Genomic DNA, 27,423 nt, shown 5'->3' on the forward strand with positions numbered 1-27,423 from the left:
TCTGGTTTCCTGCCTTGTTGCTGCCATCTGAGTTCTAGGTGCTATGGGTATTTCTAGGTTAGTCTATCCTACCCAGTGTAAATAATATACTATACAGTGGTGGACAAATACTCAATTCTGGACAAACTGGTGAATGACATGCTGTGTTTTGGATGTCTTACAGGTGATGAAATCCTGTTGAAAGGGAATTGCAATTAAATAGCACTCAGGGAACATGTGCTGCTGTTAGGGTATAAATATACATTGGAAAATAGCAGCTGATTTCACATGAAATAAAATTTGTACTGGGCTTGCCACACCAAAGTAAGTGAGCAACTTTAAAAGATTATAAAAATTACAGTAGGCTCTTGGTCTAGCTTCTGTTCCTTTCTTCATAAGTGGTGCTCTGTGCAAGAGACATTATGTTAAGATGCATATTAGCCTGGTTTGTGGCTTTTTAATGAGTGCCCTCAATAAGAAAGGACACTGAGGAGCAAACTTTTTCTAACTTCCCAGTGGCAAGACTTGAGTTTGCCTAGAGTTGTGGCTGAGGCAACTCAGTGCCTCAGGCTGACTCTGCCATTGGGCATCTTCTCAGGCCTGAGGGGGAAAAAACTTGTTTATCAGTTATATATTGAGAATACTCTAGATTGTTTAGAAATCTCATCAAGACATATGACTGAAAATGGAGGATAGGGGCCTCTCAGTATTCATCATTTTATATCATTCACTCTTGCATCATGTAGGTATGACTGGAACCACTGGAGAGGATAAAGCTCTGAATGTTTTAGAATGATCTGCACCCGTCCATTATGAATGATCAATTAATGGTGTGGCTACCAATGAGAATACAGCCACATAACTTTATTTGGGAATCACGATGAACGTGGTTTAGAACTGCAGGTGGGAACCTTGAAAAGTGGAGTTACTAGACATGGTTATCCTCAACAGAAATTCGTGTATCAAAAAGGGGGAGAATAATTGGGGCATGTTACTAAAAATGGAATGTGTAGAAAGTGAGTGGACACGGGGCAAACTTCCATTAAAAATCTAGTTGTCCCTTTGAGGGAATTTCCAGTGTGTTCCTCCTTTTTTCTCCCATATATACATTTAAATATTGCTTTTATTTTCAATGCCAAGCGCACTGTGCCCTCTTACATTCCAACAGATGAATGGAAATCTCTCTCTCTGACATTCATTAATATAACTTAATCTCCTCAAGACACTAAATATTTAGAGGAGAGAAGTTATTTTGGGGCTGATCCTATGGTTGTTTGCATCATTGCATACAAAATAACATACAGAGGGTGCTTGGCAGTATTCTTCCCATCAGATTTTTGACAGTTGACTGAGATGTCATTGACAGAGTGTCAGCTGAAGGGTCTGCAAGCTTGTGAGATTCCATACTCCCCCTGTTGTGAGACAGAAGCAGTGGCAGACGCGTACAAGTTGGCATGTCCAGCTGCTTTCAGTATTGGTGAGGCTGAGTTCCAGATTTATTGCTAAAGAGAAATTAAAAAACACTAAAGTACAGAAAAGAAAAACACTAAAGTACAGAAAAGAAAGTAATACATAGTGAGAAATGAGAGATTGGAAAGAGCTACAATATCTTTAAAAAATTAAACAGCACATACGCCTCCAAACCTAGTCTTGGATGGAAACAATACAGACACTTTTAAAACTTGGAGATTAACGTCAGCCATTATTCATTTGATATGCATGGATTATACCTATTCCCATTAAAATCAACTATAATAAGTCACATCTTTGTACTTTTCTAAAGTATTCAAATTGATCTCATTAAACCTTAAGGCTTATGCACATTTACAGTGGCACAACAGCACTGCATGGCTGTAGTGAAAAGTGGAAAAAGCTGCCTATACAGAAGGGAAAGCATTTCCTCTCAAGGTAGGTAGTCCACAGTCCCAAGAAGAAAGGAATGAGAGAAGACCTCCCATTGACATGGTGCTGTGTACATTAGGAGTTAAGTTGATAAAACTGTTTCACTCACACGGGTGTGGATTTTTTGTGCCCTTGAGTGAGCAACATAAGTTTGTAGTGCAGATCAGGGGCATAGAGTTAATAAAATTTTAACTAGACTTTGAAATAGATAAGAACTAGGGACAAAAATATCAAATCAAGAAACTGAATAGAACCAATGAAGAAAGAAACAAGTAGGAGAGGAAACAAAGGTGAGCTAGAGGAAAAGGAACCAAATGTTTCTAAACTTGTATTCTTTGGTAGATGTATGCTCTTTTCTAATGCAGGTTACAGAAATAAACACTGTGGAAAGCCACAGATGCACAGCAAATTTAATTTTGGCTATATTAGTGTGTTAAATATTTGTCCTATTAATGACCAAAATGTACAGATAACTAAGGATTATTAACATGCCTCTGGAGGGGGAGTACTTGAACCACACTCTCAGTAACACACAAGGTTGTGGAGTTTTTTCTTAAGAGGGAAGTGAAAAATAAATTCTTAATTAAAATTACCATTTTGTTTTTTATAGGAATATAACTTACTTTATAGGAATTAGTCCAGGACATGCTAGCCAACCATCTCTTCTCTTAAAATACGACTGAGTATTAAATGACCATAAATGTCTGTGACCAGTTTCTCATATAAGAAGTACATTGCCCAGCCAAAATGGCAGTAGTATTTCAATATTGAGGCAAATGAAAGTCATAGTTATTGACTGTACAGCAACATTTTATGCATGATTTTTTTAACATCTCCCATCCAAATACAAAAATGTGGCTCTATTTACCTAAAATTTTTTAGCTTCACATCTAAGTGGTTTCAGGTTAAGTTTTTCTATGTTTATGGGTAATTGCTATAGTTGTATACAAGTTCACTTGGCTTCTGTCTTGAATTCCTCATAACTTTTTTGTTCCTTGTGGGCAGAAACTTTCTACACTTGGTCTTGATTTAAAAGTGAACCTCTTGGAAAATGAACAAAATACAACACCTGGGATTTAGAGGTGGTCTCTTTTTGAACACAGAAATTAAATGCCACATCAGTTAATATATCTTAGCAGAATTCTACTGGCTGTTTTCATGCAGTGGAGAATGGTTGTTAGGACATTTTTTTTGGGAGGGAGGATAGAAGATTAAAACTATTTAATCATGAGCCTAGACTAGTCAACATTTTGTAATTTTTCAAGACTATATTATTGAAATATAAAAGTTAAATATAAACACTAAAAATTAAAAACTGAGAACCAAAATATCTGGCCAGAATGTTTGGTTTCAAACTTAGTACTACATTAATGTAAGGCATTATTTTTAACTTGGATAACAAAATAGATGGCTTTGACAGACAAATGAATTTTCATTTTCTTTTTAGTCGAGCATTGTCTGCTTTAGTCAAGAATGGGTCACTTATGAAATATGGTAAGGGGTTTGATGCTGGCTATCATAAAGGCGAAATCCTTGGTAAATGGATTGAGATGATGGGATGGTAATGTATACTAGTCAACTTGTCTCTTGAGTTTGTCTAGTCTTTAAAAAAAGTATTTGTTTAAAATTGCAAAGTACAGGATATAAAGGGCGAAATTTCTTAGTACAAAATGTAAACTTTTTACCAAACACTAGGCTGTTTGGCACCAGTAATTTCATAAATGAAATTTTGTGAACTATATTTTTAACTGTGCAGATCTTGAAATTACTGATGACTGTGTAATATAGTGTTAACATACATTATGTTGTAATGACATAGTTCAAACTAAGTGCTTTCCTTAACAAGGATGCTTTCCTACCTTTAAATTGCAATGTATTTCATTATTTCAAATAGGATTTATTTGAGGGTAGATAGTATTATGCTTGGCAAATAAGTTTTGGGATAGTTCAAGCTCCAGACTTCAGCTGGTCAGAAAACTTCAATGGAAACTAAATTGTTGAACAAGGAAAACAAACTTTTGTGTTGCATTTGTTTTTCCATTTTCCAGCCAGTTCTAAAATATGCCTAAACCTTCCTATCTTGCATTATCTTTTTTTCTTAAAACAGAAAGCAACCCAAATTTTCTTGGTCTCTTAATAGTATCAGTTATGATGGGATTTGCATGGCTTGTAAAATAAATGCTTAATGTTATGAGGGTTTTTTTTTTTTTTTTTTTGAAGAGATCTTCTTCTGCAGGTAGCTTTAATACAGGCAGTTTCATTTTAATTAAATATTTTAAAAACCACTTACTACAATGAGATTTTCTTAGGAGTAAAACTGTAGTTTCACTTGTTTTAAGGTATTTTCTTCACGGTGTAGTTAATGCATAACTGAATCTTCTGATGGGACTTGTTGAGCAACAGTAAATTCACAAGACTCCTGTAATTCTACTTTAAATATCATTTCCTTGTATATGTTTAATTCTGATCTAATGACATTAGATGGAGTTGAAGTTTCTGCATATTTAAGGTAGTCTTGGATAGCATTTTGTTATCTAAACTGTCATTGTGTTTATTTGTAGGACCGCGCAAGAACTTTTGACATGCATTCACTGGAGAACTCTCTGATTGACATAATGAGGGCTGAAAACGATTCACTGAAAGGTAAATTTAGAATGCATCTGTTTCCTGCAGTAAATAATTAGGATTATATGCTTGGGCAGGATACAAAATTTGTGTTAAACTACTATGGTATCTCTTGCACATTGCATGCTGGTCAACTCATGTAGGCCTCATTTTTCTTGCTCGATAAAAAGATTAAGATATCAGCGCACATGAGCACTGTGTGTGTCTATTCATCAAGGACACTAAGAAATGGAAGCACAAGGCATTCTTTTGTGTAATAAGTGGCTTGCTTTATGTTGAATACATTTTTACATGTTGCATGTTTAAAAACAAATTCCCAATTTCTGGAATTTTCTTCAAATAGATAAAACATACCTACTTACTTGTCAGTGTTTTTCCTCTTCTGTCTTGACAAAAATAAATCTTGGGTACTTATTTAACTAGCCCAGTGTCTAATATGACTAGTTAGTAAGCTTTATCATCACAGCTCTTTTTCTCAAGTAATCTTTCCTTTGTCTATGCCACACACTTGTGTAATTGTCAGTTCCCCTTTTGAATTTCAAGGTTCTTCTGATGCAGTACTTTCTCCAGAGTAAAGATTAAACAGGCTCGTTCTGAATCTCATGAATGAGATCTGCTTAATATATAAGAGCAGTATATTTACACGTGAAACGTTTTAAAATAAATGGGTTTTAACTTTTCCCAAGAAAGTGTTTTAAAAATGTTGACTAAAGGAGCAGCTCTTTCTTAAAATGCTTTTAATATACATAGGTTTTACATTGTTATATTGCTCACTAGAAGAATATGCTATAAAACCCTGATTTAGTTCATTGCTGGTCAGTGCTAAGCACTAATCTTCCAGTTTCATTCTCAAGGTTATAGTTGTGAACACCTAAGAGTAGTCAGACATCAAGATTTTTGCTCACTTTTGTTGTTGACCTTAAGGCCACTAAACAGATTTATGATAGGGGAAATTTATTTTTAAAGACTAACACCAAGATTTGTGTTATTACTAAAAGTGACTTACATTTTAATAGAACTTCTCATCTAGTACAATCCCAAATTACTTTAACAAACATACAAGCATCGAGGTCTAGTGAAATGCAGTTGCATGACAATTTAGTGCAGGAAGTAACTTTCCAACTGAAACTACAAGAGAGTTCTAAATAGGCAAAACACCCACTGAGTTTAAAAACAAAAACAAATTTCCCTGTGGGGAGAAGGGTACCTGTGCCATTGGCTCTTTTGTTAAAGAAAAAAACTAAGGCCCTTAGAATGTGCTATCATTAGAGTCTTGGGGTATTTTTCCCCATATGTCATCAATGGTAGTTCCCTGTACATACCTTAGTATCATAATAGAGCTTTAGTTCAATATGAACCAAAAATCAATAGTCTCACTTGAACTAAGCACCTGAGATTTGCTTGGAGGATTAGCTATGAGGCTGGCCCAATCCAGCTTTTAGGTAATTTAAATATGACAAGATCACAGCTTAAAGTTGTGTGGCTGCAGATCAGATTAAATTTCTCTTAAAAGTTGTGTTTCGTAATAAAGTAAATTTGCTATATTTTCATGTTGAGCAAGTAAGGTCAATTTGTTCTGTACGGTGATTGGCTTAACTGCTCTACAATGTCCTTTTGGTTTTCAAATGGCATTTTAATTTAAAATGAAAAGTGTCCAAAGGGTGATGGAATAAATGTCAACAAAAATAGCATATATTTCTAATGCATGCTGTCAATCTCCATTTACATTTGGTCTAAAGCTCTGTGTATTTTGCATAATCAGACCACATCATCATCAATTGGGTGTTGCTTTAAGAAAGTTTCTACTGTATGTTCAATTGCTTCATTCTGAATTGACGTGTTACTCTAAACTATAATCTTTTTGATATTTTAAGGTTAATAGCTGCCCTACTTGCCTTGACAGTGCTTCCCTTTTAAATTTCTGGCTATAAGAACTCCATTTTACAGCTGTATTTCCCGGGCTGTATTTTAAAGTTACGTGGAACTTGTGGTATATAAATACCTGTTCTCTGCTATTATAGCTTAGCAGGCTTGTGCAGTGGTTTATTTACTGTAGCATTTTAAGGAATGTCTTAAAAATTAGTGTGAATAATATTTAAAAGCCAAAAGTAAGAAGATGGTGTTACTTTGTAGTTTTGCTGTCCTTTTTAAACACCTACAGTAGTGATGTAATCTGATCCATAAAAATAGTTACCTAAGGTTTTTTTTATATGGGTTACTTTTCATGGGCAGGGTTGTTAAAACTAATTTGGATTGGCCTTCTGTGTGACGTGATGGAAGTTCCATTGCTTGAAATGTTAAAAATAGACTGGACTGAACACTAGAAAACATACTGTAGGAAACAACCTTGGATTGGCACAGAGATGGACCGGATGATCTAATAGGTCTCATTGCTAACTTCTGACTCTTGATAAAATTTAACAGTGACTTAAGTGTCAGTATTCTAAGTCAGGTTACTTCTGAATACAAGCAGAGAGAGGGTAAGTTTAGAAGATAGGATACACAAAGAACAAGTTAAAAATCACTTAGGAAAGTTAGATGTCAGCAAGTCACCAGGTCCTGATGAAATGCATCCCAGGATACTCAAGGAGCTGATAGAGGAGGTATCTGAGCCTTTAGCTATGATCTTTGAAAAATCATGGCAGACAGGGGAGATTCCAGAAGACTGGAAAAGGGCAAATATTGTGCCCATCTATAAAAAGGGGAATAAGAACAACCCAGGAAACTACAGACCGGTCAGTTTAACGTCTGTCCCAGGGAAGATAATGGAGCAGGTAATTAAGGAAATCATATGCAAACACTTGGAAGGTAATAAAGTGATAGGGAATAGCCAGCATGGGTTTGTGAAGAACAAGTCATGCCAAACTAATCTGATAGCTTTCTTTGATAAGATAACGAGCCTTGTGGATAAAGGAGAAGCGGTGGATGTCATATACCTAGACTTTAGTAAGGCATTTGATACGGTCTCGCATGATATTCTTATTGATAAACTAGGCAAATATAACTTAGATAGGGCCACGATAAGGTGGGTGCATAATTGGCTGGATAACCGTAGTCAGAGAGTTGTTGTTAACGGTTCTAAATCCTGCTGGAAAGGGATAACAAGTGGAGTTCCTCAAGGGTCTGTTTTGGGACCCGTACTGTTCAATATCTTCATCAATGACGTAGATATTGGGATAGAGAGTACGCTTATTAAGTTTGCAGATGATACCAAACTGGGTGGGGTTGCGACTTCTTTGGAGGATAGGGACATAATTCAAAATGACCTTAGCAAGTTAGAGAAATGGTCAGAGGTAAACAGGATGAGGTTTAATAAAGAGAAATGCAAAGTGCTCCACTTAGGAAGGAACAATCAGTTCCATACATACAAGATGGGAAGCGACTGTCTAGGAAGGAGCATGGCGGAAAGGGATCTAGGGGTCATAGTGGACCACAAGTTGAATATGAGTCAACAGTGTGACGCTGTTGCAAAAAAAGCAAATATGATTCTAGGTTGTATCAACAGGTGTGTTGTAAGCAAAACTCGTGAAGTCATTCTGCCGCTCTACTCTGCACTAGTTAGGCCTCAGCTGGAGTACTGTGTCCAGTTCTGGGCGCCAATTTCAAGAAAGATGTGGAGAAATTGGAAAGGGTACAGAGAAGAGCGACAAGAATGATTAAAGGTTTAGAGAACATGACCTATGAAGCCAGGCTTCATGAACTGGGCTTGTTTAGTTTGGAAAAAAGAAGATTAAGGGGGGACATGATAGCGGTTTTCAAATATCTAAAAGGGTGTCACAAGGAGGAAGGCGAAAATTTGTTCCTCTTGGTTTCTGAGGACAGGACAAGGAGTAATGGGCTTAAAGTGCAGCAGGGGAGGTTTAGATTGGACATTAGGAAAAAATTCCTAACTGTCAGGGTGGTCAAATATTGGAATAAATTGCCAAGGGAGGTGGTGGAATCTCCCTCTCTGGAGATATTTAAGAACAGGTTAGATAGACATCTGTCAGGGATGGTGTAGACGGAGCTTGATCCTGCCTTGAGGGCGGGGGGCTGGACTCGATGACCTCTCGAGGTCCCTTCCAGTCCTATTATTCTATGATTCTATGATTCCTTTCATAGCACAATGCACTCCAGTAATAAAGGAAAATATTAAAGTAAACTATGTGAGCCCTTTAAAGTCTTCAGACCAATTCAAGCCTGGGCGAAAGATATTTCGGGATTTGGAATCAGAGTGTTGGGGCCATTGTCTCTTAAGGCTTTGCTGACTTAATGTTGGGATGTACAGAATAGTGATAGTGTTTTTGGTTTTGAATTATACAGCATAACAATCAGTATAACTAAACAAAATCTTCTCTCTCTGGGGATGTTTACACTAGGAAATTATTTTGAAATAATTTCGAAATAATTATTGAAATCGTTCTTTCAAAATAACATGTGCACACTACAGGGAAGCCTCAAATTAGTCCGAGGTAAGGTCCCTTAATGTGGATACGCTACCTTGACTTAGAGCCCCAGGAAGCAGGGCAGGGAAAGGAGGGGTAATTACTTCGACTCTGGAGAGTAGTTTTTCTGAAATAGCGGTAGTGTGGATACTCCACTGCTGCTTTTTCAAAATAACTATTTCAAAATAAGCATTCTTCCGTGTGGAAAGCAGGAATTATGATGAAATAACAGATTTGGTAGTGGGGATGTGCCGCTTACTTTGAAATAAGGGGAGTTATTTTTAAAAAACCTCCCTAGTGTAGACCAGGCTCTCTTACTATAGGAGGCCCCCAAGATGCGACCACCCGAGTTCCGACCCCCCATATTTACAACCATTGTTGTAAGTGCGGAAGGGACTGCAAACCCCTGACTTACATCCCTGGCCCTCATTTACGATGGCAACTACCATAAATGCGGATTTTAGTTATGATGCTCCCAACTTGCAACGCTTCCTCCAGAACCAATCATGTCACAAGTTGGGGACCTCCTGTACTTGGTGATTGTCTTACATTTACTAATCTTGGATTTTTTGACAAATAAGAAACAATGTTGTTTGCTTGCAATATTAAGCGTACAAAGTAATGTTTTTTGTTTTTTGGTGAATTATTGAGAGGCCTTTTGAAAATACTATTGTGATAAAGAATATTTTTGTTTGTGGCTATTTAATTTTTTTCTTACCTTAAATCCTATCCCCATTTCCTTTCCTGAGCAGCTGCCATTTCAGTATGTTATTTTTATCCACAAGAGTGAGCGTGCTGACTTCTGCATAGCCAATGACAATCCGCAGAAGCCTTTCCCTAGGGGCTAATTGTATCTTCTTTATATTGTACTCTGCCTTCAGCTCAGCCACAGATCCAGAGACTGATTTTTTTGAATCTGGTTCTTCCAGATGGCAGTTTGAGTATTGGTGTAACACTAGAAGACTGACTAAATATTTCCTTCTTTCATCTAGAAAGACATGTATTTAAATGCTGTGTAGTGGCAGACGTGCAGCTTTAGTGGCTATCATGTACCTCTGTTCTTTCCAGGCTATGGGACTAGTTCTTATTGCCTAGAAGTGGTGCAAAGTGAAAAGGATTAAAGAAGTAATCTGGCACATCTGCTTTCAGCACTGATAAGCACCGTTGTAAAAGAGTCTGTCTAAAAACACCTAAAGGAAAGGACATGAATGTGCTCTTAAAGCTGCATGAGAGATACATGGGAAAACTTAGGCTGAGATGGTTAGCATGATGAAAAGCTAAGATTTGGATGGATTAAAATAGTAAACTAAAACTGAAAAGCATTGGATGCGGTGGATGGTCAGGAAGGTAGATTTGAAGATGGTGTGCATGTTGCTTGAAAACTGGAGGAAGGCAACCTGGTGAAAATTGAATTTAAAAACCTGAATTCTTTTAATGGATTACTTTGAGTTAACTGCTATATGCCTTGTCAAGTATACCTGAAAAATTACTGTAGATTTTTAAAAAATGGATTAAGATCCACAATGATCCTATGAAAAATGTTTGTGTCAAAAGGTTAGAATGACTTGTACAGAGAATTTTTGTGAATGCTTGGGAAGGAAGAAATTAACTAGCATCTCTTTGTGTGTGCAGTGTTTGGAATGTGGTTTGTTTTTGGGGTATGCTATCTGCTACCCCAAATATATAATCAGATAATTGGTGACACAGTCATGTGTTGTTGATAGCACAATGGCCCCCAATCCTGGTTGAGACCTATAAATGCCACTGTAGTATAATAATATATGAGGTTATAGTTCTGGCAAGATGAGTGACGATGCATAAAATAAGTACAAAACCTGAGCTTTGATTTCTGTTAGCATCCTAAATGGGGTCTACAAAAACAGATGTGTATGTATTTTTATGGTGAGCAGCAATGTTAAACTTAATAGCTAAAACCAACTGTCTTGTTTTTACTTTTGGAGTGCTATAAAGAACCCTTCTGGGATCCCGAGGTATTCATACTCACATGAGGAATGTGTGTTTTCTAATGCACACAATATGATTTCAGAATCAGTTTGGGTGAATGAGCTGGAGAGTGCCTGTCAAAAATGTTTTATGAAAAGGCTAAACTGATGATCCAATCTGTACAACTTCTTCTCTGAGCAATGTATAGAAAAAAGATCATTACTCATTAAAAACTTAAACATCTAAAACATAATACGAAATGATGAAAAACTAAATGGTCCTTCCCCTCACTGTGTTCTTCACTGGCCCAATTTGTCCTGAGCATGATTAGGAAGTACTTGGGGGAGGGATAGCTCCCCTTGTGAAGGCCATTTGGGGCAAAAATTTGTCAGGGATGGTACTTGGTCCTGCTGTGAAGGCAGGGGACTGGACTCGATGACCTTTCAAGGTCCCTTCCAGTTCTAGGAGATAGGCTATCTCCATTAATTTAAAAAAAAAATAATTAAAAAAATTTACTTATGATTAGTTCATTAAATGGCTGCAGCCTGTAGCTATCTGTGGTCCTTTTGCAAGTTCACTTTGTCATAGTAAAAACAAAGAATCCATATGATTTCTGAGCTAAATCAATACAATTTAGATTACAAGCAGATGAATTCACTTTTAAAATGGAAATTAATGCAATACCTATAAGTTAGGGTCTAATAGACAAGTTAAGAAACGGTAGAACAGATGTTACATTGGTAGAATTGCGGTGAGGAAAAATCAATTTACTTGAGTCCGAACCTGGTTACGAAGGATTCCAGTCGCAGAAGTTTGCCTTGCAAAAGGGTTAGGATGCTATTGCTAGAGTCTTCAAATCTTTGACTGTCACAAGTTTTACTCGTAATGTTGCTAATAAACTAATTGATTACTTGACCTAGTCCTTGGGTTATTCACTGGCCTTTACTTTAAGTTCCTTAGTTATTTCTAGTTAACAGCATATTTAATTCTGCAACTAATGTGTGTAAACACAAATGCAGTCTTTCCTATATCTTGCGTGTTGGTTCTCCCCAGCCTTCCCTTCCCCAATTCTTTAATTTAAAACTAGCTGAATTACTGTCTCTGAGAAAGCATCTGTTTGATTTTTAACAAAAGGAAATAAATGGAGAGAGACTGAGGGTACGTCTAGACTACATGCCTCTGTCGCCAGAGGCATGTAGATTAGGCTACCCGACATAGTAAAATGAAGCGGCGATTTAAATAATCTCCGCTTCATTTAAATTTACATGGCTGCCGCGCTGAGCCGACAAACAGCTGATGAGCTGTTTGTCTGCTCAGCGCGATAGTCTGGACGCGCGGGTGTCGACATCAAAGGTATTTGTCGACCACCCAGGTAAACCTCCTGGGATGAGGTTTACCTGGGTGGTCGACAAATACCTTTGATGTCGACACCCGCGCGTCCAGACTATCGCGCTGAGCAGACAAACAGCTGATCAGCTGTTTGTTGGCTCAGCGCGGCAGCCATGTAAATTTAAATGAAGCGGCGATTATTTAAATCGCCGCTTCATTTTACTATGTTGGGTAGCCTAATCTGCATGTAGTCTAGACGTACCCTAACAGAAATTAAGGCCATGTCAGAGGTTTGGCTTTAAAATAATAAAAGAAAATTAATGACCAACCATCAGGTCTTGGCTTTCATGATTATCAGGCTTATTATCTGGCCAATTTTTTACCTCTCTTCCATTAAAAAATGAACCTGGAATCACCTTAGATGTGATTTTTTTCATTTTTTTACCTATAGAAGAACTCAATTCATAGCAAGCAGGAAGAATAGAGCAAACAGCTGGCAGAAATAATGTTGGTATGACAGCAAACACAGGACTAAAATAGACACCACAAGGACACTTTTGCTTCCTGACTAATACATTGATTATTCCTGGTCCTCCTTTGAGCCTGGCTTTCACATGGATATACCGTAACCCATTTCAAGAGGGAATTTTTTGTGCTCCTAAACGGATATGAGATGAACTTCTTAAAGCATTTGGGGGGGGGGGATAACCAAATCCAGTGCCTGATTTTGTAATTTCGCCTAATTTCTGATTAGTTTAAATAAAATATGGGAAGACTGATGGCAAATGAACTTTTGTCTTGATTAAGAATGTATAAAAGTGGCTCCTGGCAGCCCTATGAAGAGTTTAATTAGTGCCTGTAAGCAATAAGTGTTAGTTTATCAGTTAACAAGTTACTCGGTTAAAGCATTACATCCCTAATCTTGATGTAGTTGTGATGGAATTTAGTCTCAATCTGCACTCAGGATATGATTGCAGTGAAGAGATACTTAATATGATGCACCATATGTATAAAAATAGAAATGGCCTATTGATGTTAATAGCGAGAAAAAATTGTACGTCAGATCACCTAGGGAAAAATATGCATGAGGTGAATGAATCTCACTGGGGTACACTTAAAAAAATCAACAAAAAATTCACGTCACACTTTGTGAGCCCCCACAGTAGGTAAAGGCATTACCTAAAATGTCTATGAAGAAATAGACTGAAAGATTGCTTAGGGCTTGCTTTCGTGTCTTTCTGGAAATTGCTCAGTCTCCTGAGCTGGCTGGCTGATACCAAGTACTGAGAACTGTAGGTGAGAGCACATTTTAATTCCAGGCAAAATTAGAGTATCCTGTATAAAGTGGTTACAGTACCCTGAAATACAGCTTAAGTTGTTTGAAAACAAAGGAATTGTGTGTGTGCATGCTTGCATGTGGCAAGGGCTTGGTGGGGAGAGTAGAAAGGAAGAAAAGGTTCGTGACTTCCCCCAGCAGTTACTGCTGTTATGGTATGTCCCAGATACTTGTTTCTTTCTGTGATCCTTCTGTTGTGTTTCTGTTGCTGCTATTTTCTTAAGTGCCTGTAATACAAAGAGCAATCCTAACTTATGTATGAAGATTGTACAGCACAAGGTAATGTCTCGCTTGGAGGGGGGGGGGAGGAGGTCAGGAGGATGGCATAGTTGTGGAGTCCCATCCAGTCACTGTGATGCTTAATTATGAAACTGCAAATGTTACATTAGCTAGCCTTTTCTGGCTTGCTTTCTAATTGCTGCCAGCTCAGAAGATTCCTGTTGGAGTATGTGTAGGAGGACACACTTCGGCGTGCATGTATAGCTCACTATAATGCTAGCAAAGCACATTCTGTACTTCCTAGTGGCATATTGTATTGTGGATTGCTAGCATGTCAGTTTATGTAATGTAAACCCTAAGGAAAAATGGTGGAGCTTTTAAAAATGGCTGGAGCCATGAAGTCACATGTAAGCCCCATGATTTTTTCTTTTTGCATAATGTAAGTCTCATTCATTACACAAATGCAAAACTGGAAATTCTGACTATAAAATATTAAGCATGCAGGAGATTATAGAGACACAATGTGCCAGGTAATATCTCTTATTGGATCTACTTATGTTGAGAGTCTCAAGCTTACACAGAGCTCTTCATGTTTGGAAAATAGTTTAAAAGATTATTTTCCCTGTATTCTAATTCAGTACTGGAAAAATTACTATTTTTTTAAATTTATGTAGTGATTACCTTTTAGTGCCAGCACAGGATGAGACATTTCTGTTGCCCAAGAAACCGGGGTCAAATTATGCTCTCATTTAAAATGTAACTGTGGAGTCAGTGAACTTAATTTATACCAATATAGACTAAGAGTTAAATTTTTCCTTAATCTAGAACAGGCCTGTGTAAAATATGGCCTGCAGGCTGGATCTGGCCCACCAAGTCACCAGATGTGGCCCGCAGATGCAGTGGAGAGCCCCAGGAAGGCTCCCCTGCTTGTCCCGCACCACTCAGAAAAGCAGCTACGGGGCCGTTTCTCTTTAAAAACCGTGAGCCCGGAGGGGAGAGGGAAGGCTTCAGGTGTAACTCCGGCCCCAACAGAGTCCTATTGGCCAGCTTCTGGCCAGAAACTGGCCAATGGGAGCTGCCTGTTTGAATAACAGGCAGCACTTGAAGCACCACACTCCCTCCCTCTGGCTCAATTATTCACACAAGCACATAGCCATATATGCTCGTATAAGCACATAGTCCTTTTCCCTAGGTCACAAACCAGACCCCTGTCCCCATGTCTAGGACACAACTACCTCCTTCACCCAAACTCACTCCCGCTCTCTCACTCCCCCACCTCTTGCACTCCAGTTCCTTACCCCAAGCTCTGTTCTGCACCCAACCTCCATCCCAGACCCTGCACTTCCTCCGTTAATACCTTGACCACTTTCTAAAATCTTGGAGTGCCCTCTCCCCCCCCCCCCCCGCAAAAATTACTGCCCACCCCTGATCTAGAAGATGGTCATGTGGACCTGAAGTCAGGATGCTGTGGGAGAACACATAGGGCCTGATGTCTGATGAACATTAAAACTTTAAAAGGTGACAGTGATTTTTTTGGTGCCTAACTTGAGAGAACACATAGGAGCTGTATCTCAGAAAATGATCAGTCTTCATCCTCTGAAGCTCGGAATAGGCACAGGATACTTAGTTTTTTTTAAAGGCTAGCCATCACAGTAGTATCTGTGTCACTGCATGGCTACGGTAAAGCCCGCAGGAATCTGACATAGTTTGTCACCTTTGAGTAAAACTGTCTTGTAATTAGCTGACATTATGAATTGGCATCACAATGTAGTTCAAATTAAGACTGCAAATATAGGAGTTGCATTTTGATTGTTTAAAAACACTATTAATTGTAAGAGGCAAATTGCCTTTTATGCTAAGTTGATTCCCAAGTGTTCTTTAATGAGCAAAATATAGGGGGTTTTAAGATTAACATATAGTAGTGGAAGAGGCATCTAAGAAACTTGGAGGAATGAGGGTAATCAATGATACACAGTAATACCAAGGTACAAAATATATCAGAAGGATAGAGCAGCTTATGCTGGTGGGGATAATGGCGATCTGTGAAGCATAGAATCATACAAAGTAAAAATCTTAAATGAATCAAACTGTTCCATAGAACCCTTATGAATAGTCACTTCATGCTCTAATATGAATATAACAGTAGGGATGTACTGCCAGCCATAGTTACCTGCCCACGATAGTGATATTGACTTTTAAATGCTAAAGAATATTAGAGAAGTTATAAAACTAAACTCAAGAATAATGGGGGATTTCATCTATCACCATATTGACTGGGCATATGTCAACTCAGGATGTGATGCAAAGGTAGTTTCTTGACCGCTTGTGTCAGTAGTTCCCAACCTTTTCGAGCATACAGACCCCTTTTCAATCTATTTCAATTTAATGGGACACCTTCCTCCCTCTCCAGGGATCCAAGGACCTCAGGTTGGGAATCACTGCCTTATATGATTGCTTCATAGAGTAGCTGGTTTTGGGAACCCACAAGAAGAGAGACAATTCTTGATTTAGTCCTAAGTAGAGAGCAGGATCTGGTCCAAAAGCTGGATGGCTTGTAAATAGTGACCATAATATCATTAAATTTGACATTCCTCTGGTAGGAAAAACACAACAGCAGCCCAACACAGTGGAATTTAATTTAAAAGAAGGGAACTACACAAAAAATGAGGCGGTTAAACAGAAATTAAAAGGCACAGTGCCAAAAGTAAAATCCCTGCAACCTGCAGGGGAACTTTTCAAACACACCGTAATAAAGGCTCAACTTAAATGTATACCCCAAATTAAAAAACACAGTATGAGAACCAAAAAAAGTGCCACAGCGTAATGAAGTAAGAGAAGCGGGGAGAGATAAAAAGGCATAGTTTAAAAAGTAGAAGCTAAATCCTATTGAGGAAAATAGAAAGGAGCATAAACTCTGTCAAATTAAGTATAAAAAATATATATATATATAATTAGGCCAAAAAGGAATTTGAAGAACAGCTAGCTAAAGATTCAAAAAGTAAGTACATGAGGCAGGAAGCCTGCTAAACAACCAGCGGGGCCACTGGATAATCAAGGATGATAAAGTCATTACAGAGAAACTAAACAAATTCTCTGTGTTGGTCTTCATGGCTGAGGATGTTAGGGAGATTGCCAAACCCAAGCCATTATTTTTAGGTGAAAATCTGAGAAATTCTCAGGTTGTGTCATTAGAGGAAGTTTTGGAACAGATTGATAAACTATACAGTAACAAGTCACCAGGACCAGATAGGCATTCACCCAGGAGTTCTGATAGAACTCAAATTTGAAATTGCAGAACTACTAACTGTGGTTTGTAACCTGTCCTTTTAAATCTCCTTCTATAACAAATAACTCGAAGATAAATAATGATACCAATTTTCAAAAAGGGCTTGAGAGATGCTCTTGGTAATTCTAGACCAGGAAGTCTAACTTCAGTACTGGGCAAATTGGTTGAAATTATAATAAAGAACAGAATTGTCTGACACATAGATGAACATAATTTGTTGGAGAAAAGTCAACATGGGTTTTTGTAAAGGGAAATGAGGCATCACTAATGGTGGGGGTGGGGTGGTCAACAAGTATGTGACAAAGGGGAACCAGTAGATACAGTGTACATATATTTCCAGAAAGCCTCTGACAAGCTCTTAAGTAAAGTAAGTTGTCATGGGATAAGAAGGAAGGTCCTCTCATGGATGGATACTTGGTTAAAAGATAGGAAACAAAGGGTAGGAATCGGTCAGTTTTCAGATTGGAGTGAGGTAACTAATGGTGTGTCTCAGAGGTCTGTACTGGGATCTATTCAGCCTATTCATAAATGATCTGGAGAAAGGGGTATAAACAGTGAGGTGGCAAAATTTTCAGATGATACTAAACTAAGTGACTGGACAACAAAATGGCAAATGAAATTTGATGTTCATAAAAAGTAATGCACATTGCAAAAAATAATCCCAACTATACATACTGAATGATGAGGACTAATTTAGCTATAACCACTCGAGAGAGATTTTGGAGTCATTGTGGATAGTTCTCTGAAAGAATCCACTCAATGTGCAGCATCAGTCCAAAAAAAAGCAAACCATGTTAGGGATAATTAAAAATGGAATATAGAATAAGACAGAGAATATCTTATTGCCTCTATATAAATCCATGGCATGCCCACATCTTGAATACTTCATACAGATGTGGTCTCATCTCAGAAAAGGGATAGTGGCATTGGAAAAGATTCAGAGAAGGGCAACAAAAATGATTAGGCGTTTGAAATGGGTCCCATATGAAGAAGAAAGATTAAAAAGATTGGGATTTTTCCATTTTAGAAAAGAGGAGACTAAAGGGAGATATGATAGGGGTCTATAAAATCATGACTGGTGTGGAAAAAGTGACTATGGAAAAGTTATTTACTTGTTCCCATGACATAAGAACTACGGGGTCACCAAATGAAATTAATAGGTGGTAGATTCAAAACGAATAAAAGGAAGTATTTCTTCACTCAACATAAAGTCAACCTGTGGACGTTTTAAGCTGAGTGTTTGGTTTTTTTCTTCCATACGTTGGTATTTTGCTTCTGACATTCAGAGTTTTGTTTGACTTGTGCCAAATGTGCGTGACCTTAATTTTTGTACCTTAATTTCTTCTTGAAATAACTTTTGATTGGCAGCATTTGCTCTGGAGATTTTAACATAAATAAGTAATTTAAACTTTTTGTGACTACATACGCATTTCTTAGAATAATTTTCCTTGATAAATGCAGAGTGTTTCAGTGAAAGTAGAGTGTTTAACTTGCTGCCTAGTTTTTAGAGCAAATAAGTAATGTTATGCATTCGAATAACTGCCCCGTGGCTTTATGGGCTTGATCCTGGTCTCACTGATATCAGTGCAAAGACTATTGACTTCACTGGTGGAAGATCAGGTCTTATGTGTTTTTTACCCTTTCCTGAAGCATCTAGTATACTTGCTGTTTTACTTAAGATCCTGGGTGAAAATTAAGTATAGCCCATTAGTCTATTCAGATAAGGCATGTGTAATATGTAAATTCTGTTGATAATAAGTGTCCATTGTGGTTAGGCAGAGCCATTTTGAAAATATTGGTTAAGATCTTTTCCTCGCAACTTGTAGTCACTTAACTTTTTGAACTGTTCTTTTCAAACATTTTCCTTCTATGCTAAACGCAAACCACACTTTCTCCTTTTTAAGGCTTTGCTTAACTTCCTCCCCTATGTTTTGCCTATGTCCTCTTGCGTCTCCCAAGTTTCACTTGTGACTTCTTCCTGGATGGTCATTTCCCACTCTGGGTTATGTTTCAAGACACTCTTAAGTTTGGAGGAGCACTCCCAAATACTATTTGCCAACCTCTCCCCTCTGCTTTAAAAAAAAAAAGGAAGCAGACCACCTCTTTTGTGAAGATTTCAATCTCTACTCATTTCAGTTGGATTTTTCTACTTGTTACTTGTTCTGCTGTTCTCATCTCTTCAGCCTTTAAGCTCTTCAAGAGTGGGGCTAACTTGTTTGGCGGCATGTTTTTGCCTGCTCCACAGCGCCATAAACATCCACAGTGCCATATATAAATAGACACACACAAAAAATAGAATTAAAACTAAAACAGTTGCATCAGGTACATAGACTTGAAGGTGAAGAAATGACAGAAAAAATTATAAAAAGGGCATATATATTGAGGAGAGATGGTATTAAATACTGTAAGACAAAAATGCTTGTGTTGCTACAATATTAGCAATGGAAGTGAGAGAGCCTGAAGTATGTAAGTGGTGTACCTGCATTTTCTTCTGTGCTCTTGTTAACTTGGAGAAGAAAAGTCAAGGAACATTAGGAGTTTAGGTGAACTTAGTCACATTCTCGATTTTTCTAAACATTGAGTCCACCAAGCCCATTGCACTGACTGTACGGACCGTTAATGTTTATTTTTGTACTCCTACTTTTCACAAGGAGTAATGGTAAATTTTATCTTGGATAGGGTAGTGCTGATTTGCACTGTGAAAGTAGACAACCTTGGCCTCTGAGAGGTATCTCACTGTACCCCAATGTTACCTCTTTAGCCAGGACTTTAAATTCTTCTGCTCTCCATGTGCCCAGGGAAAAAAACCATGAAAATTTAAATTTCATGTCCTGGTTGGCCAGCGTGGTGAGCAGACTGCAGAGCAGGCAACACACCTCAGGAGCACATCCGACCATGAATGCCCAGGATCTCACACAGCTCAAGCATGGAGCATTGCTGTGTGGGAAGATGAATCTGTTCAGGCATAACTACAAAGCAGCAAAAGAAACACTGATATCTATGCCAAGATCGCACAGGGCATGAGGGAAAAAGGATACACCAGGGACACCCAGTAGTGCTACGTGAAAATAAAGGAGCTCCGAAGACAAAGGAGACAAATGGACAGTGGGTCATCGACGCAAACATGCCACTTCTGCGAGCACTGGCAGGGACCCAACCATTTTCCCAACCCAATCCGTGGATTCTTCCCAAGATACTATTCCATCAATAGGAAGTAGGACATTGTGGATGAGATGGAGGAGGTGGTGAAAAGTCAGCAGGTGAGTAGAGCGTCCAATGTCACCAGGAGCTTTTTATAACTTTTGGAGACAAATCCCTTTCCCAGGACATATCACTGATTAATCTTGATGACTGGTGAGTTAATGTTTTTAATCTTACTACAAGTGGGTTAAGGTAGTTGGGTGTGATCTGTGGCATCCACTCTGCCTACACAGTGGGGGTTCCATGGAACAGTTTTAACATGTCTGGAGATGGAATGGAAATCCTCATTTCACATCTCCATGAAGCTCTCATAGAGGAACACTTTAATGGAGGCTTGCTTTACTTTGTCTTCCATGATAGGACCCCTTTCCACACCAAGCCAGCAGTAAGTGGTCTGGAATCATTGCAGCAGAAACCATTGCAGTGTAAGGTCCAGATTTCTGACTACATTCAGTCAGCATCTGCTCCCTATCATTCTTTGTGATTGGAGAAGACTGATATCGTGCATGGCAATCTGGATGAAGCAAGGGAAACTATATATGTAACTGATACCACTGGCAGTACACCTCCATTTGCTCACCCCAACAAAGCATGGTTTGAACCCTTGCGCTGCTCCCACACCCAGACACCTTCCCACCTGCAGGCTCCTTGGTGTCTGCATGAGCCCCTGCCCTCCCACCACGCCTGGTCCTCCTCCTACCCACAGGCTTCCGTGTAGGGGAAAGTTGCACTTTCCTGGCAAACAGGTGCCAAACACATGCTCTCATTATATGAGTTCTGTCCTTGCCCTGCTACTATGCTACTGTGTCCTTCCCTTTGCAAATGCAGGGGCTTGCCTTACTGAGAGCTGCTATTTGCAAACACTGTATTGCACATGCTTTCAAAGCAGAAGAGTGAGTCCCAACCTGTCCCTTATTGTGCCTGCCACCAAACTGAGTCCAGCTGTTGCCTTGAGATATGTGATGTATTCGCTATATAGTGGGTGCTTAAAAGCATAACTTTGGCCTTGTACATAATACATGCCTATTGTCTTACACAGACATTCTTTTATTATAAGAATAGGTTCTAGGTTCCACAATGTGCTCCTGTAAAGTCTGCCCTTCACTTTTTTCATTACAGCAGGTGCAACAACAAGCCTGTTGCCCACTCTTCTGGCTCCTCCAGCTATTTGGCTAGCGCAGATCCAAAGGCAAAAACATAATTAGGATGACATGCTCAATGAGCAAATACAATCTGCTTGCTTGGACAGTGGGCAGTTAAATGAGTGGAAGAGAATACTGCCATAGGAGATGCAAGTGGAGCCTGAGGGCAGGAGAGCAGGCAGGAAGAAACAGGAGAGTATCTTGAGGATCATTGTGGAGCTGATGATGTCTCTGGTAGACTCACAGGAGAGGCAAATGCACAGACACCTCCCTCTGATCCGTGTTGAACCACATTCCTTCTCACCAAGTTCCATAGCCCCCATCTTCCAGGTGCATAGATTGCAGTGGGGACAAGTCAAGGATAGTCTTCCATACCACATCAAAGGATGTGTCCCAGAAAAAAGACTGTCATTCTTACACCTGTGATTGCTGAACGGTTGCATTGTAATATGCTGCTTTCCCTTGTTTCCCCATATCCCCCACTAGAGCTTCCTCCCTGAACTCCTATTCTCTCCCTGCTTCCTTGTGTTCCCTAAATAAAAATGCATGATTTCTCAACAACAGTATCTTTACTGCTTGTGTTGCATGGGGGTGGGGCAAGCACACTTAAGGACAACATTCATCACTGTCATATCATTATTGGCCATTCACAAAGCTGTTTTTCAAATTCTCTCTGATTTGCTGTGCCCCTTATTCTTCCCTTTTAGTAGGTGTGCATAACGTTCAGTAGCACACTACCATATGTAAAAACACTGTGGAATCCTTGTTTTTTTTTTTAAATAATACAAAGCCACACAGCTTGATTGGTAGTGATGACTTGATGCAGGTCCATGAAATGGAACTTCCTAGTCCTCGTGTGGTTAGTATTAAATAATTCTTTGTGGAAGAACCAAGTGCATTTAAACATTTTCATATCCTTCCACTTTTAGGATTGTCAACTCTCCAGAATTGTCCTAGAATAAGGATGGGGAAGTTAAAGCCTAGGAGGCCAGATGTCACCTTAAGCTTGCCTGGATCTGGCCCCCAAACCTCAGGGCTCCACCTCCCAGCATTGGGGAATCTTGTGCTGGTGCACCAGCCCCCCTGCAGTCCCATTGCAGAGCTGGAGCACACAAATCTGCTGGCGTTGGCTTCTCTAGGCTCTTGTGTGCATAGGGGAACAAATGTTAGCTCTCCAAATGATTTGATTATAGTATAGGAGGTTATTTGTATAGAGGGTTCTGGCTACTTAATTTTCTGCACAGTTTTTTCTGACTTTGTCGTGATGTACATTAAAGACTGCATCCTAACGCATTTACGCAAGGGGGCCCAATTAAAGTTTCACAGGCAACTATAAATGTGCATTTTCTTACTCTTGAATTCTTGACTTTGAAAACTAAATAATATTTTTAAATATATTTTGTAGGGTTTTAAAAAGATAACAGTAGTTTAGAAAAAGAATTAAGGTGTTTTAAGACATCGTGACTGACAAGATCTGATCTGTAGTTAAGAGAAATAATAAACTTATACATTAATGCAAATGTACTTATCAAGTCATTTTTTGTTGTTTTTGACTCATGATTTGAGAACACTATCTGCTTAAAAATAAGTTTTAGTGATATTGGAGTCTGCTCTAATTATACAAATGTCTATACCTAGACAGGTATTCCAGTTTTTAAAAGCCAATAGCATGAAAACAGTTCAGCCAATGACAATCTGCTGGCATCTTTCAATCGCTCTTCTGAGATCTCCAAAGGTATTTTGTGAACTATTTCTGAGAACACTTTTAGAGAGACCATATAAACATAACGTCAGTATTGGGTGATCTGTGTTTATATGCAAAGACGCTATTCAGCAGACTGAAATCTCACACATCTCTCTTAAATTCTAGGTTTGAGTTTTCCAGAATCTTAAAATTAGAGTATGTGCAATACCAAGCTTTATTTTTTAGACATTGTAGACATTTACGTATAGAGGTAAAATAATTTTAATTAGCTGAATACAAACATGCAGTTTAAATTTCAAATAATATAATCAAAAATAGGTATCATGCTAGTATGGCTTTTTTCATTGATTGTGGAAAATAACATGATTAGCTGTATTGGTGAATTTTGTTAAGTCTACCATGGATGGCCTGACTTCCAGATCTGTGAAGTACCTACATCTCCACTTAGTCAGTGGGAGTTGCTGATGCTCAGCACCTTTGAAAAGCAGGCCAATAGAAATATGGAGCCAAATTCTGTTTTGGCTTACACTCTTGAACCATTGATAATGAGATCATGCAGGTATTTGTCAGAGTGATTTTGAATCTTGGAACACGTGGAATTACAGTGATCAAAGAAGATATTTAAGTTGGGTCTAAAACCTTGTGTCTCTAACATCTAAGAATAGTAATGTTTCAGTTTTCAAGCTATGGTGTTACAGGACAAAGGTTTGGGCAGCTAACTAACGCCTTTTACTTGGTTAATACTGCATTTGTGGAAAGTAAGATACTCAACAGGGTACCCTACTTAATCCCTATTAAAATTAAATTGTTAGGAAAATTTTGGTGGTATCCAAGCTTCTCTTACATTCAGGCACCCATTCAAAATCTTGAAAAGGCAAATGGCAAGTCTCTTTAAAAATAAAATCCAGTTTTGTGATACTGTTTACTGTTGAGGGACATGTATGATGCAGCCAGTTTCTACATGAATTTCTGCTTGTAAAGTAACAGCCCTCTGGTTGCTCGTTATTGTGAAAATGAGAAATAGGGAAGCTTTGGCTACAAACAAATGGGGTTTGTTTGATGCTTATTTTGCTGGAACTATCATTTACTTGCTGCTTTGGGAGTGAAATAAGAGGAAGCTGTAAAAAACACAAAAACCTCATTTAAAAATCCAAACTGCACTGTGACCATTCCTTCTACAGGTAAAAGTATACTTGAACCTATTAGTAGTAACTATTAAAAAAATATATGCTAGTTTAAATCCTGCACGCATGCTAGTACATGCTGACATAAATCCAACTCTTTCTGTGTATCATGTGCATGAACTGCACTCGTAGTTATTCATTAAATCCTAGGAAGGATATCACCTCCCATCTGTTTAAATCATTTAGATGTTGGTACAGAAGAGACTAGAATCTTCTTGAAGAGAAATGCTTATATAAAGACTCCAGGAATATTGAATGTGATCTAGGAGTATGAGGTTTGAGAAGAGGCTCTCAGCTTTTCTAAATGCATTTTCGTTCCTCGCCCACAAACAATTTAACAAGCTAAATTACAGGTTAGAATAATCCCTTGCCAAAAAGTATTCCACGAAGAGGGCCTGCAGCATGTGAAGTTCTCCTTGATTTTTGGCAGTGAAGTCCATCGGTTTAATATAGCAGCACTTTTGCCCACTTACAATAGATCATATTTTATTTATGGAGCCATTTTAAAATAAATGGGTATATGTATTCTAAAAGGTGCTATGATCTGTTTTTTTTCTCCCCCTTCTGTCATAAACCAAACACCTTGTTTTCTCTATAGTTTAAAAACCTGGGTATAGCAATTAACACTTTATCTTCACATCTTCTAACCCATTCAACTTCAAGCTTCTGTAACATTCTGCCAGTATAGAAGTGCTTAATTGAATTTATCACTTGGAGCCACCAAGGAAGTGTAAAGATCAGATCTATTTGTACATTTTGGATAATCTGAAACATTTTGGCTACGTCTACACTGCTGGATTCTTGCACAAGAACTGTTTTGCATAAGAGTTCTTGCGCAAAAGGTCTTGCTAAAGAGCATTTCCACACTGCCATGTGCTTTTGCACAAGAGCGTTGATGGGCAGTGCGGACGCCTTCTTGCTCAAGAAAGCTCTAGTGGCCATTTTAGTCATAGGGATTGCTTGCGCAAGAAACCCCTGTTGTCTGTCCACACTGCCATCTTGCTCAGGAGCTCTTGTGCAAGAGGGCTTATTCCTCGCGGGGAGAGGAATAACTCTTGCGCAAAAAGCCCTCTCTTCTGACGCTTTACTGTAAATTTACTTGTGCAAGAATGCACATGCAGTGTAGACGCTCCACACGTTTTTGAGAGCGCAAAAAGCCTGCAGTGTAGACATAGCCTTTATGTTTAGGATGTACAGCAGATGTGACAACTGGAGATGGAATTTCAGCTCAGTTTGACAGCAAAGAACTTTGTGAAGTGCATTATAGCCTAGTTCCATGCAGTGTTCCCTCTAATTTTTCCCACAGTGGGTGGAATGAATTTTCTTATGTGCACAATTGTGCAGGTGATGTCAGACACCAATGTGGAGATGATGTTCTGTGCGTGTGAGGGGCCGCAGGGCTGGGGCATGTAGGAATGTGAAGGTTCAGGCTGTGGGTGCAGGCTTCAGGGTAGGGCTGGGGATGAGAGGCTCAGGACTGGCACAAAGGACTGGGGAGCCAGGGTTCTAACTATGGGTTGCAGGCTCTCTGGTGGAGACGGGGAAGAGGGTTTAATGGTGCAGAGGGCTGGGCAGTGTGGATTTAAATCACTACCGTATTTTCCGGCGTATAAGGCTACTGGGCGTATAAGACGACCCCCTAATTTTTTAGTTAAAAGATAGGGTTTCGTCTTATACCCCAGCGCCCCTCCACCTCCCCGCCTTTACTCCCGGTGTCCCTGGTCTGCTGGATGATTAATATTTGGATGATTGTCTTGCCATGCTGTATTGGAAGGAAAACACATAAGACAGACATTTAAATTGTTTTATTTAACTAAAACATCATTATGTAGTCTGGATTTTTTTCTTCAACGGCAAACATATATAATATTTTAACAAAACAAGCATATGAATTTTTGAATTTAGTTCTGCCCACGAAAGCTCATGATACCATCTACGTGCTTTGTTATTCTTTAATGTGCTGCTAGACTATTCATTGTTTTTCTTAGTTTTTGAATTTAGGTAAACATTCACTTTTTTAAAATCAGGTTTGTTTTTGTTAAAATTAACTAAAATAGTTAAATGAAATATTTTTTTTAAAAAAATTGACTGTCAGCTAGGTCAACATGAGAAATTTAATAGTGGCTTCTGTGGCTGCCGTCTTCACCTTCAATTTCTTGTTTGTTCATAATCTGGAAAAGACCTGCTTTTTAAGGTCCCAAATAGTTTTTCAATTCGGAATTAATTAGTTCAAAGGAAGAAAATATTCGTTCTACACCATCAGAAGAAGCTACTGCTGGTAAGTGATATTATCACTTCAACAGTTTCTGAATCCATGTGCATAAGTGACTTCCACCAGTTCACTGATGTGACTTTCTTTAAAACATCATCAGTAAACACTTAGGGCTCATCTAGACTACAGGGAACAGTCGAAAGAAGATATGTAAATTCTGCAGGAATTTGCATAGCTTCTTCCAATCGCACTTTCGAAAGCAGGGCTTTCAAAAGTGAAAGTAGTTTAGACATGGCTTTTTCAGTGAACTGCCCCCTTCATCGAAAAGCCGGTCTTCCTCAAAAAAGGAGGTTTATGCGGCTCTTTCGACCATTCTGCGTAGTCTAGATGGCAGGGGAAAAGTGTCCCAAGCAGCCTTCCATCTGAGAAACTGAAAATACAGTACATTTTATATATCTGGTATTTTCTGGGTTTTTTTTGTGTTTTTTTTTGTTTTTTTTTTTTACCAGACAGAGGCTGCAAATACAGGACTGTCCAGGCCAATACCGGATGCCGGGCAACCCTAAATATTAATGCTTTTAAATTAGTACAATCTCATCATCTGATTCTACTTACTATTTTCCATGCCAGCTTTCAGGAAGCCTTCACGACCACCTGTTAACAAAAAAATATATTGTTTTCAGGGATGTTGCAGAACATAAAATATACAGTTAGAGGCAAAAACAAGGGTTCATAGTAGATCAGGATGTATTCATCATGTCTTGAGCCATTAAAAAGCTAATTTCTGTAAAGGTTGCAAAATAACACTGAAAGGGTTACATAGTGGTCTTTCATGCCAACTTCTGTACAAATTATCCATTTTTGATTATGTAATTAAAAGGCATCTTTTGGTTTTAAGCTATATTTGGTTGAGTCTGTTCTTTAAAAAAGCATGT

General features: G+C 38.6%; 1 protein-coding gene across 9 annotated transcripts in view; it reads left to right on the forward strand.

Moving 5' to 3' along the window:
• CPEB4 (cytoplasmic polyadenylation element binding protein 4) overlaps positions 1–27,423 on the forward strand; it is a 243,726-nt gene that overhangs the window by 143,516 nt on the left and 72,787 nt on the right. For 7 of the 9 annotated variants that reach the window (XM_075900275.1, XM_075900271.1, XM_075900272.1 and 4 more), the window contains one exon: positions 4,443–4,524. In XM_075900275.1, the coding sequence (XP_075756390.1) occupies positions 4,443–4,524 (82 nt within the window). Of the gene's footprint in view, positions 1–4,442; positions 4,525–9,998; positions 11,790–13,677; positions 13,819–27,423 lie in introns of those variants that run through there. The other 2 variants (XM_075900274.1, XM_014581575.3) reach the window with 2 other exon arrangements.

This window comes from Pelodiscus sinensis, chromosome 17 (assembly GCF_049634645.1).
Source record: "Pelodiscus sinensis isolate JC-2024 chromosome 17, ASM4963464v1, whole genome shotgun sequence".
NCBI classification, from domain to species: domain Eukaryota; kingdom Metazoa; phylum Chordata; order Testudines; family Trionychidae; genus Pelodiscus; species Pelodiscus sinensis.